This window comes from Panulirus ornatus, chromosome 1 (genome assembly GCF_036320965.1).
Source record: "Panulirus ornatus isolate Po-2019 chromosome 1, ASM3632096v1, whole genome shotgun sequence".
Classification (NCBI taxonomy): Eukaryota; Metazoa; Arthropoda; class Malacostraca; order Decapoda; family Palinuridae; genus Panulirus; species Panulirus ornatus.
Genome location: NC_092224.1, coordinates 15,597,050 through 15,609,726, shown reverse-complemented (window position 1 = coordinate 15,609,726; position 12,677 = coordinate 15,597,050). Strand labels below are relative to the sequence as shown.

Sequence of the window (12,677 nt, the reverse complement as noted above, 5' to 3'; positions counted from 1 at the left end):
GAGAAAAACTGGAGGAAGTAAAGTGTTTTAGATATCTGGGAGTGGATTTGGCAGCGGATGGAACCATGGAAGTGGAATTGAATCATAGGGTGGGGAAGGGGGCGAAAGTTTTGGGAATGTTGAAGAATGTGTGGAAGTCGAGAACATTATATCGGAAAGCAAAAATGGGTATGTTTGAAGGAATAGTGGTTCCAAAAATGTTATATGATTACGAGGCGTGGGCTATGGATTGAGTTGTGCGCAGGAGGTGGATGTGCTGGAAATGAGATGTTTGAGGACAATATGTGATGTGAGGTGGTTTGATCGAGTAAGTAATAATAGGGTAAGTAGGTGTGTGGTAATAAAAAGAGTGTGGTTGAGAGAGCAGAAGAGGGTGTTTTGAAATGGTTTGGTCACATGGAGAGAATGAGTGAGGAAAGATTGACCAAAAGGATGTATGTGTCAGAGGTGGAGGGAGCGAGGAGAAGTGGGAGACCAAATTGGAGGTGGAAAGATTGAGTGAAAAAGATTTTGAGTGATCGGGACCTGAACATGCAGGAGGGTGAAAGGCGTGCAAGGAATAGAGTGAATTGGAACGATGTGGTATACCAGGGTTGACGTGCTGTCACTTGATTGAACTAGGGCATGTGAAGTGTGTGGGGTAAACCATGGAAAGTTCTGTGGGGCCTGGATGTGGAGAGGGAGCTGTTGTTTCGGTGCATTATTACATGACAGCTAGAGACTGAGTGTGAACGAATGTGGCCTTTGTTGTCTTTTCCTAGCGCTTCCTCGTAGACATGCGGGGGGAGGAGGTTGTTATATCGTGTGGCGAGGTGGCAATGGGAATGAATAAAGGCAGACAGTATGAATTATGTACATGTGTATATATGTATATGTCTTTGTGTGTATATATATGTATATGTTGAGATATATAGGTATGTATATTTGCGTGTGTGGACGTGTATGTATATACATGTGTATGTGGGTGGGTTGGACCATTCTTTCGTCTGTTTCCTTGCGCTACCTTGCTAACGCAAGAGACAGCGACAAGACAAAATAATGATAATACTAATGATATGTATATATGGGAGGTAAGTTTGAATGGAGAAAAACTTCAGGAAGTGAAGTACTTTAGATATCTGCGAGTGGATTTGGAAGCGGAAGTGAGTCAAAGGGTTGGGGAGGGGGCGAAAGTTCTGGGAGCGTTGAAAAATGTGTGGAAGGCGAGAACATTATCTTGGAAAGCTCATATTGGTATGTTTGAAGGAATAGTGATTTCAAGAATGTTGTATGGTTGCGAGGCTTGGGCTATAGATCGGGTTGTGTGAAGGAGGGTGGATGTGTTGGAAATGAGATGTTTGAGGACAATATGTGGTGTAAGGTAGTTTGATTGAGTAAGTAATGAAAGGGTAAGAGAGATGTGTGGTAATAAAAAGAGTGTGGTTGAGAAAGCAGAAGAGGGTGTGTTGAAATGGTTTGGTCACATGGAGAGAATGTAAGGAAAGCTTGACAAAGAGGATGTATGTGTCAGAGGTGGAGGGAGCGAGGAAAAGTGGTAGACCAAATTGGTGGTGGAAGGATGGAGTGAAAAAGATTTTGAGCGATTGGGGCCTGAACATGCAGGAGAGTGAAAGGTGTGCAAGGTATAGAGTGAATTGGAACAATGTGGCGTACCGGGGTCGACGTGCTGTCAATGGATTGACCAGGGCTTGTGAAGTGTCTGGGGTAAACCTTGGAAGGTTCTGTGGTGCCTAGATGTAGAAAGGGAACTGTGGTTTTGTTGCATTATATAAGACAGCTAGAGACTGTGAACGAATGTGGCCTTTGTTGTCTTTTCCTAGCACTACCTTGCACGCATGCGGGGGGAGGGAGTTGTTATTTCATGTGTGGCGGGGTGGTGACGGGAATGAATAAAGGCAGCAATTATGAATTATGTACATGTGTTGATATGTATATGTCTATGTATATTTATGTATATGTGCGTGTCTGGATGTGTATGCATGTGTATATGGGTGGGTTGGGCCATTCTTTAAAACTCGAAATAGTGCAAGGGAATTCATACATACACTCTTTGCTTTACTTCAAATGTACATGTTAAAGTTTGCACCTTTTTTTTTAAGTAAACATAAGTTTAATATGTTAAAAATTATTTTTGTTTCAGGGCTAACAATGCATGCATCGATATTAGCTTACATGTTCACCTTGGTGGAACAGAATCGTATTACAGTCAGCTTGGATTCTGCCAACCCTAGTGCACCTAACACAAACAACGTCACTTTTGTACAAGGCTTTGTAGCAAATCTCCTCAAAGCTGCCTTCCCTCACTTAACAGAAAATCAAATAAAGATTACTGTGCAAGGCATGAATGACCTCAATCAAGATATTCCTGCCTTTAAGGAGCATCTCAGAGACTTCCTTGTACAGATCAGAGTAAGTGTTTTCTTTTGTTTTTATAAGTAATTCTCATTGATATCTTATTATGTTCTGTGGTTTTGTTGCATTGATATCTTAAGATATCAATTCTCATTGATATCTTATTAGGCGTGCGAAAGAGAGACTTTTGGATGTTAATGTGCTGAGAGGTGCAACTGGAGGGATGTCTGATCATTATCTTGTGGAGGCTAAGGTGAAGATTTGTATGGGTTTTCAGAAAAGAAGAGTGAATGTTGGGGTGAAGAGGGTGGTGAGAGTAAGTGAGCTTGGGAAGGAGACCTGTGTGAGGAAGTACCAGGAGAGACTGAGTACAGAATGGAAAAAGGTGAGAACAATGGAAGTAAGGGGAGTGGGGGAGGAATGGGATGTATTTAGGGAGTCAGTGATGGATTGCGCAAAAGATGCTTGTGGCATGAGAAGAGTGGGAGGTGGGTTGATTAGAAAGGGTAGTGAGCGGTGGGATGAAGAAGTAAGAGTATTAGTGAAAGAGAAGAGAGAGGCATTTGGACGATTTTTGAAGGGAAAAAATGCAATTGAGTGGGAGATGTATAAAAGAAAGAGACAGGAGGTCAAGAGAAAGGTGCAAGAGGTGAAAAAAAGGGCAAATGAGAGTTGGGGTGAGAGAGTATCATTAAATTTTAGGGAGAATAAAAAGATGTTCTGGAAGGAGGTAAATAAAGTGCGTAAGACAAGGGAGCAAATGGGAACTTCAGTGAAGGGCGCAAATGGGGAGGTGATAACAAGTAGTGGTGATGTGAGAAGGAGATGGAGTGAGTATTTTGAAGGTTTGTTGAATGTGTTTGATGATAGAGTGGCAGATATAGGGTGTTTTGGTCGAGGTGGTGTGCAAAGTGAGAGGGTTAGGGAAAATGATTTGGTAAACAGAGAAGAGGTAGTGAAAGCTTTGCGGAAGATAAAAGCCGGCAAGGCAGCAGGTTTGGATGGTATTGCAGTGGAATTTATTAAAAAAGGGGGTGACTGTATTGTTGACTGGTTGGTAAGGTTATTTAGTGTATGTATGACTCATGGTGAGGTGCCTGAGGATTGGCGGAATGCGTGCATAGTGCCATTGTACAAAGGCAAAGGGGATAAGAGTGAGTGCTCAAATTACAGAGGTATAAGTTTGTTGAGTATTCCTGGTAAATTATATGGGAGGGTATTGATTGAGAGGGTGAAGGCATGTACAGAGCATCAGATTGGGGAAGAGCAGTGTGGTTTCAGAAGTGGTAGAGGATGTGTGGATCAGGTGTTTGCTTTGAAGAATGTATGTGAGAGATACTTAGAAAAGCAAATGGATTTGTATGTAGCATTTATAGATCTGGAGAAGGCATATGATAGAATTGATAGAGATGCTCTGTGGAAGGTATTAAGAATATATGGTGTGGGAGGAAAGTTGTTAGAAGCAGTGAAAAGTTTTTATCGAGGATGTAAGGCATGTGTACGTGTAGGAAGAGAGGAAAGTGATTGGTTCTCAGTGAATGTAGGTTTGCGGCAGGGGTGTGTGATGTCTCCATGGTTGTTTAACTTGTTTATGGATGGGGTTGTTAGGGAGGTAAATGCAAGAGTTTTGGAAAGAGGGGCAAGTATGAAGTCTGTTGGGGATGAGAGAGCTTGGGAAGTGAGTCAGTTGTTGTTCGCTGATGATACAGCGCTGGTGGCTGATTCATGTGAGAAACTGCAGAAGCTGGTGACTGAGTTTGGTAAAGTGTGTGGAAGAAGAAAGTTAAGAGTAAATGTGAATAAGAGCAAGGTTATTAGGTACAGTAGGGTTGAGGGTCAAGTCAATTGGGAGGTGAGTTTGAATGGAGAAAAACTGGAGGAAGTGAAGTGTTTTAGATATCTGGGAGTGGATCTGGCAGCGGATGGAACCATGGAAGCGGAAGTGGATCATAGGGTGGGGGAGGGGGCGAAAATTCTGGGGGCCTTGAAGAATGTGTGGAAGTCGAGAACATTATCTCGGAAAGCAAAAATGGGTATGTTTGAAGGAATGGTGGTTCCAACAATGTTGTATGGTTGCGAGGCGTGGGCTATGGATAGAGTTGTGCGCAGGAGGATGGATGTGCTGGAAATGAGATGTTTGAGGACAATGTGTGGTGTGAGGTGGTTTGATCGAGTGAGTAACGTAAGTGTAAGAGAGATGTGTGGAAATAAAAAGAGCGTGGTTGAGAGAGCAGAAGAGGGTGTTTTGAAGTGGTTTGGGCACATGGAGAGAATGAGTGAGGAAAGATTGACCAAGAGGATATATGTGTCAGAGGTGGAGGGAACGAGGAGAAGAGGGAGACCAAATTGGAGGTGGAAAGATGGAGTGAAAAAGATTTTGTGTGATCGGGGCCTGAACATACAGGAGGGTGAAAGGAGGGCAAGGAATAGAGTGAATTGGAGCGATGTGGTATACCGGGGTTGACGTGCTGTCAGTGGATTGAATCAAGGCATGTGAAGCGTCTGGGGTAAACCATGGAAAGCTGTGTAGGTATGTATATTTGCGTGTGTGGACGTGTGTATATACATGTGTATGGGGGGGGTTGGGCCATTTCTTTCGTCTGTTTCCTTGCGCTTCCTCGCAAAGGCGGGAGACAGCGACAAAGTATAATGAAAAATATAATAATATCTTATTATGTTAATACCCATATACACATCAATGGAGAATTGGGATTTTTTGTTTCTTTCCTCTCACCTCTAGTATGGTTGTTAGAATTTGAAGTTCAGTGCAAGCTCACATTATTTGGAGAAGTATCATTTTTCCATTAACAATTTTGTTTGTAGTGTAAGTTGATAGATAATGGTTTATTAGATTTAGGCAGCCTTTTAGATGAAAATACACATGAGGTTTTACAGGTATTACAGAACTGGGAGATCATGATAATTAATAGTTGACTAATAATGAAAGAGCTTAAGATCAAGGTGGGCTGGAATATTTACACAGTTTTGAAAAGCACATTGGTGATATACATCTAGATAGACAGGGTGGCTGATGTTTACAAAGTAGATAGCATGATTTGTACATTATGCACTTGGTTGAATGTTAACTGATGAATAGTTCCAGTAATACAGTAGTTGACATCCCACATAGCCAAACCAACAAAAAATAATAAGCTGTTCACTTGCATAGCTGTGCACCTGAATAAACTGTTCACTTGCATAGCTGTGCACCTGTTCATGAAAAGATGCTCACGTTGATAGGTATACAACTGTTCTTATATCTGCCTGTACAAGCTCTTATTGGAATATATTGATTATAGTGATGAATGGTAGTCTGTGGCAGAGGAGTGACAGGGTTGTGTTAGCATCTTATTACCTAATTGCTGTGTGAGCTGCTGGTATTGGTCAGAGAGGGTGGACATGTTCATCAAAATGAGTGCCTCTTGTTAGCTAGTTTAATAAGGGTTCAGGATGATTCTGCACTTACAAGGCTGCTTAGTGTAGCACTTTTTTTTTTTTAATCTCACTTATCAGGTAGGTAGTAGTTGGTAGGCAGCACCTGACCTGGTAGGTATATTATTGGTGCTATCCACTTGTTTATCAGGAGGGTTAATGAGGTTATCAGGAGGGTTAGTGATGACTGTGTAATGATCCAGCACTTCAGTTTTTATCAAGTTGCTCTCCTCTGACCCAGGAAGCTGTCTTTTCTCTGCATCACCCCATGAGGACTGCTAGCATTTTTTCCAGAAACATACAATGTCTCCTCACACATAACACATGACAACAATTAACTCATGGATCATATGTGGAATGTGTGCAAGAAATATTCAGTGAAACAGAAAGACTTACGTGAGGTGATTATAGTTTGCATCTCTCATCAGTTCTGGATGAGCAGAATAAGCCAAGTGATGAAATTGAGAACACTAGCAGTGTACAGAGGTTTAAAAAGTTGTATGAAAGAGGAGAAAGTTCAAGAGATGAGGCCATATGAGTTTAGAGCCGTCCCTCCTATATATGTTTGTCTATCTATATCCCTGGTACATGTCCCCTCTGAGAACTCTCCTCAAGGGGTTGGCTATGTTCTAAGTCTGCATAACTGGTGAGCATCTCTGCCACTTCTTAGCCCTATACTGTAACTATACTGTAATGATATATGGAATAAGTAATTAATGACACACACACACACACACACACACACACACACACACACACACACACACACACACACACACACACACACACACACACACACACACAAACACTTTTTATGAAAAACAGGCTTGGTCCAGATATGGGCACCAGTGACACTGATCTTGTGTTGTGAAGAAAACAATCTTGTGTTCATTATCTTTTTCTAATTTGATGAAATACATTTACAGGAGGTAACAGGAGATGATGATAGTGATCTTTATCTAGAGGAGAGAGAAGCAGCACTCCGGCTTGCACAGGAAGAGAAACGTCGCATCCAGATGAGTGTACCTGGTATCCTAAATCCTCATGAAATTCCAGAGGAGATGCAAGACTAGTGAAGAACCATTCCTGTTTTGGTGATTCTCAGTTCAACAGCAACTCCATGAAAGGACTTGTTTGACCATTTATATATGGTCCAGAATCAATCTGCCATTCACAAAATGTCTGGGGAAGCTGAAAACTCCAAAATGATTATTCCAGATTCTGAATTGCTGCAGTGATTAATTAAATGAAATTCATTTTAGAAAATATAATAGTATCTGTAGTAAGTTTTGAATTTGGACTACTCTGTGGTTATGATCCATGTTATTCCATTTAGAGAAGCTGATGGAATTTGTTGGTGCAGGTTCCACATGCATGATAACTGACAAATAGATCTTGAAACCATAACTATTATCATTCTTGGAAGTATTTTACTTCATGATGATTAAGTTGGTTGGTAACTCGCAGTAACATGTAATAACACCATTGGCTTTATCATTTTTTTTTCCAAAATTTAAACTGTCCAAGCACAGTGTGTGATCACAAACTTTAAGTCATAGTGTACTAAGTCTTAATCATTCTGTCTAAGAAATGGAAAGTTCTTAGGCTGTTCAACCTTAGGATGGAGATTTTTTTTTTATCTTTACCATCTTGCTACCATAGCTAGAGCAGTTGTTTTTCCCCATGTATGTCTGTGCATGCATGTGCACACCATGATTTTGAATTTTTTTGAATATTTTGTACTTTAGTTTGAACAACTTGTGACTCAAAATCAGCAATGACTAGTTATTTTACAATGCTTCAAAATAATGAAACTAGTTTCATAAATGTAATTTATATTCACGATATGTTGTCTACAATTATCCGAATCCAGTAGTGTATGTTACTCAGGCTTATATCATTGGTTGTATGTTCATACCAGTTTTACATGCATTTATCTGTATGTGAAATACTGTAAGCAGTAGAAATTGTGTAATGTGTTGGGCTTTTAAACATAGTAAAATTACGTCTGACTGCCCTTGAAAATGTTTGTAAGACTGTAAAAGCAGTGTGAACTTGTGGTATATGAAAACTTACTTGAAGTGAATAATTTACAATATGGTTACAGTGGATGATGATTGCTAAATCATGAAAGTGTCCCCTTATGCTGTTAGGGTTGTGGTTTGGTTGTCATTTTATTGTAACATCAAAAGACATCCTGATATAATTGAGTGGAAGTTTAGTAAGATGGGGATATTTAGCATAGCTGCTTTAGCTTTGGTAGCTTAAGTTGGTATTATACTAGTTAAAGGAGCAATAGTTCACAGCTGGAAGGCCCAAAAGGTTTTAAGATAAATCCTCATTTTTGTAGGGGATGAACTAGTGCTGAGGAAATGCTTGTCATTTTCTTAATTTTCCAATACCTATTTCTTTACAAAATGTTTTGATAGTTGAAAATTGCGTGCTTGATTAGGAAACAAAAGATGTATAAATATGTTTCAAAGTGCCAGAGATGTAAAACCACCCATACCTACTACAGCTAAATAGCTTTTGTAGGAACTGAAGGGTTTTGCATTACAGTTAAAAGTTTCTGATATGTGTATGAATCACTGTTTTGAATGAGGGAGCACCATTCTCTGTTTTCTGTAGGAGCTCCTCTTTGACCAAAGTATATGTTACTTGAATGCGTGGAATGCTTATAGTTTGGAAGAAAGTTTTCTTTTTCTGGTAGTGTTATGTGGATGAGCTGGTACAGTTAAGGTTGGAGGTAAAAGGCATAGGAAGAGCAAGTAGTACCTTTTTATTTAACATTATTTTGAAACCATTAATTATATTGTGTTCCTGAAGTGAATATTGTCACTTGTCAGTGTTACTGGACTTGACCTGCAAGTTGTAACACTATGAGCAAGAAGTCACTTTCAATGAGGCTGTATCACCATCAGTGGACAGAAGGAAGTATGGTTTTGTTTAGGAACTTCTTGCTGCAAAGTAGTCCACCATTGCCCTGCTTCTTTATGGAGTGCAGCCCTAAAGTTGCAGGAGCCACATGAAAGGGGCCCTGGGGTTATAAAGTAATAATAATTCCATTGTACATGATATATGTGGTGACATTTTGTTATCATATCGTGCAGTTGCTTTGCATATGGGTAGGTGTCCCTTATTGTCTTAATTTTATCAAATTTGAAAGTATTGTCTATCAGATGTGTTAGATTGCCTCAGTTGGGAGTTAACTTATTCATTTTGTAATTTAAAGTTGCTGTAGAGCTTCAAGATCAGTAAACTAAAAGATTGGTATTGTCCTACCTGTTAACAAGAAGTCCTTAGTTACATTAATGAAATAAGGCAGGAGATGAGATTTTAGTCGTAGTGAGGAAAGAGTTTTGAGGTATATACGACTAAGTGACCCAGCTAGTCAGTACTAACAGACTTCATTCTAGCTACTGTGGCAGTTTGTCTTGTATGTTGAAAGGTATTTAGAAATTTAAAGGAAAAAAAAAATCATAAGTTGAAGAAAAGTTGTGGTTTGTTTTTTGAGTTTTAAGTATTAGGAAGATTTTTATTTTATGTTTACCAGTATTGCTGCTGCCAAGAGAAAATTCTTGTTTTGTTTATGTATCTATCAAAAATTAAGTTTTGGTATATGAGTCAATTTAGATACAACTACTTGATGTCATAATTGACATATCCTTAAAGTTGATTAACAGGGTCTTAAAGGGTATGCAGCTTTTGGTGATTTCCATACTTTACTTATAGATCTTGCTGCTTTTTAAGCATTTGTTAAGATGATGGCTAGTTACTTCTGTGTAGCAAGTAAAAGAAATGTAGTTTTCTTTCTATGAGGCATTAGCTTTTTAAAAGTTGGGGAGGATTTTTTTTCTTTATTGTTGCTTCTCTTTATTGTTGATAATTGTAAAAAGATCTAAGGGGGATGTCAGATTCTTGAAGTATGTATGTGTAACACCCTAATGCAGATGTACAGTTTGGGAACAAGCAAATGTTAAATTAAGGAGTGAGATCTCTTTCATTTTGGAGCTTAGTTACATTTTATACATATGCATATATCACATAACACTATCACATTGTTCTTCATTCTGGTTGGTACTTGGTATATATATTTTTTGTTCATTACATTCTTACTTGAAAAGTCCTCGTCTGTGAGGTTGTATGTGTGTAATTTATTTTGAATACTTCCCTTTGTACTGAATGTAAGATAACATTGTATTTTTCATGCTACCTATCATCATTCTTGACTTTCTTGTTTTCTGTCTGTTTAAAGGGGTCATCTTGCTGTAGTCAGACCCACATACTATTGGTAAGTGAAATGTTATTTTCCATCTGTGCATTACGCTTATGTTTTCCCTTGTGTATTTCAAAATTTTTTTTATATCAAATAGTGCTGTGTATATCTTATATATTTAGTGGTGTAGGAGAGGATTCTGAAGCAACAGGTATATTATGACTTGGCTCGTTGTGTAATGAAACCAATATGGACGTTAAGGTAAATTGAGTTTATCTCAGGTGTTTTTAGAGCTTAATTTACCTTGATAATTCAATGGGGATTCTTACACTTTGAAACAAAGTAAGTTTATTATAAGGCCTTTCTTGTACTAGAAGATTTTGGGTTTTCAATTAGTTGTCCCAGTTTTTCAATATTACCTGATGTGCATAAAACCCTCTATGCGACTTGCTGTAGAATTTTGTGGACTGGTACAAGACAGGCAACCAAAGGCTTTACTCTCAAATTGAGAGCACCCTTTAAGAAAAGAAAAGTTTGTATGATCATTTTGAGCAAGTAATTCAGTGGGTTGCTCATGTCTGACCACCCCCACAGAAATGCCTCTTAGTGGTAGTGGATGTAGACTTTGGCACGTGAGGAGAGGTAATGACCCCTCAAAAGTTGTCTGTTGAGATGACTTGGTGATTACACCAACAGCTGTGTAGTATGTGTGGGCTGCTGGAGGATTAAGGTAACCTTTGTGGGCATAAAACTCAAGTGGAGATAATGAATGTTACTAAACTTGACCAACAAACGCCCACAGGTTATAATGTTCTTCAAACCCCTTAGTATGTTTGTTGTGTGTATCTTTCAGTGCATTAACTGTGAGTCGCACTATCTCTGTTTTAAGAGATATAAAGTGTAGTGTGACTGAACATTTTGATATCCAGCTATTTGTGCAAAACGTAGCAAAATAAGAAAATATTTTACAAGATATCTGTGTATTATATTCCTATAATATTGGAAAAAAATTTCTGATAAAATTTTATACATTTTATTTATTTGATGATACTTTGTCGCTGTCTCCCGCATTAGCGAAGTAGCGCAAGGAAACAGATGAAAGAATGGCCCAACACACCCACATACACATGTATATATATATACATGTCCACACCCGCACCTATACATCTCAACGCGTACATATATATACACACACAGACATACACATATTTCTTATTTTTGGGGGGGTCGCTGTCTCCCGCGTTAGCGATGTAGCGCAAGGAAACAGACGAAAGAATTGCCCAACCCACCAACATACACATGTATATACATACATGTCCACACACGCAAATATACATACCTATACATCTCAACGTATACATATATATACGCACACAGACATATACATGTATACACATGTACATAATTCATACTGTCTGCCTTTATTCATTACCATTGCCACCCCACCACACATGAAATAACAACCCCCTTCCCCCGCATGTGTGCAAGTAGCACTAGGAAAAGACAACAAAGGCCACATTCAGTCTCTAGCTGTCATGTATAATGCACTGAAACCACAGCTCCCTTTCCACATCCAGGCCCCACAGAACTTTCCATGGTTTACCCCAGACACTTCACACGCCCTGGTTCAATCCATTGACAGCACGTCGACCCCGGTATACCACATCGTTCCAGTGCACTGTATTCCTTGCACACCTTTCACCCTCCTGCATGTTTAGGCCCCGATCACTCAAAATCTTTTTCATTATCTTTCCACCTCCAATTTGGTCTCCCACTTCTCCTTGTTCCCTCCACCTCTGACACACATATCCTCTTGGTCAATCTTTCCTCACTCATTCTCTCCATGTGACCAAACCATTTTAAAACACCCTCCTCTGCTCTCTCAACCACACTTTTTATTACTACACATCTCTCTTACCCTATTATTACTTACTCGATCAAACCACCTCACACCACATATTGTCCTCAAACATCTCATTTCCAGCACATCCACCCTCCTCCGCACAACTCTGTCTATAGCCCATGCCTCACAACCATATAGCATTGTTGGAACCACTATTCCTTCAAACATACCCATTTTTGCTTACCGAGATAATGTTCTTGACTTCCGCACATTCTTCAACGCTCACAGAACTTTCACCCCCTCCCCTACCCTATGATTCACTTCCGCTTCCGTGGTTCCATACACTGCCAAATCCACTCCCAGATATCTAAAACACTTCACTTCCTCCAGTTTTTCTCCATTCAAACTTACCTCCCAATTGACTTGACCCTCAACCCTACTGTACTTAATAACCTTGCTCTTATTCACATTTACTCTCAGCTATCTTCTTTCACACACTTTACCATTCTCAGTCACCAGCTTCTGCAGTTTCTCACACGAATCAGCCACCAGCGCTGAATCATCAGCAAACAACAACTGACTCACTTTCCAAGCTCTCTCATCCACAACAGACTGCATACTTGCCCCCTCTTTCCAAAACTCTTGCATTCACTTCCCTAACAACCCCATCCATAAACAAATTAAACAACCATGGAGAAATCACACACCCCTGCCGCAAACCAACATTCACTGAGAACCAATCACTTTCCTCTCTTCCTACACGTACACATGCCTTACATCCTCAATAAAAACTTTTCACTGCTTCTAACAACCTTCCCCCACACCATATATTCT

General features: G+C 39.6%; 1 protein-coding gene across 3 annotated transcripts in view; it reads left to right on the top strand.

Moving 5' to 3' along the window:
- Positions 1-10,973, top strand: part of emb (exportin-1 emb) — a 149,085-nt gene extending 138,112 nt beyond the window's left edge. For all 3 annotated transcript variants that reach the window (XM_071678569.1, XM_071678751.1, XM_071678663.1), the window contains exons 18-19: positions 2,141-2,409; positions 6,711-10,973. In XM_071678569.1, coding sequence (XP_071534670.1) covers positions 2,141-2,409; positions 6,711-6,857 — 416 coding nt within the window. In that variant the 3' untranslated portion in view covers positions 6,858-10,973. The remainder of the gene's footprint in view (positions 1-2,140; positions 2,410-6,710) is intronic.
- Positions 10,974-12,677: the final 1,704 nt, after the last annotated feature.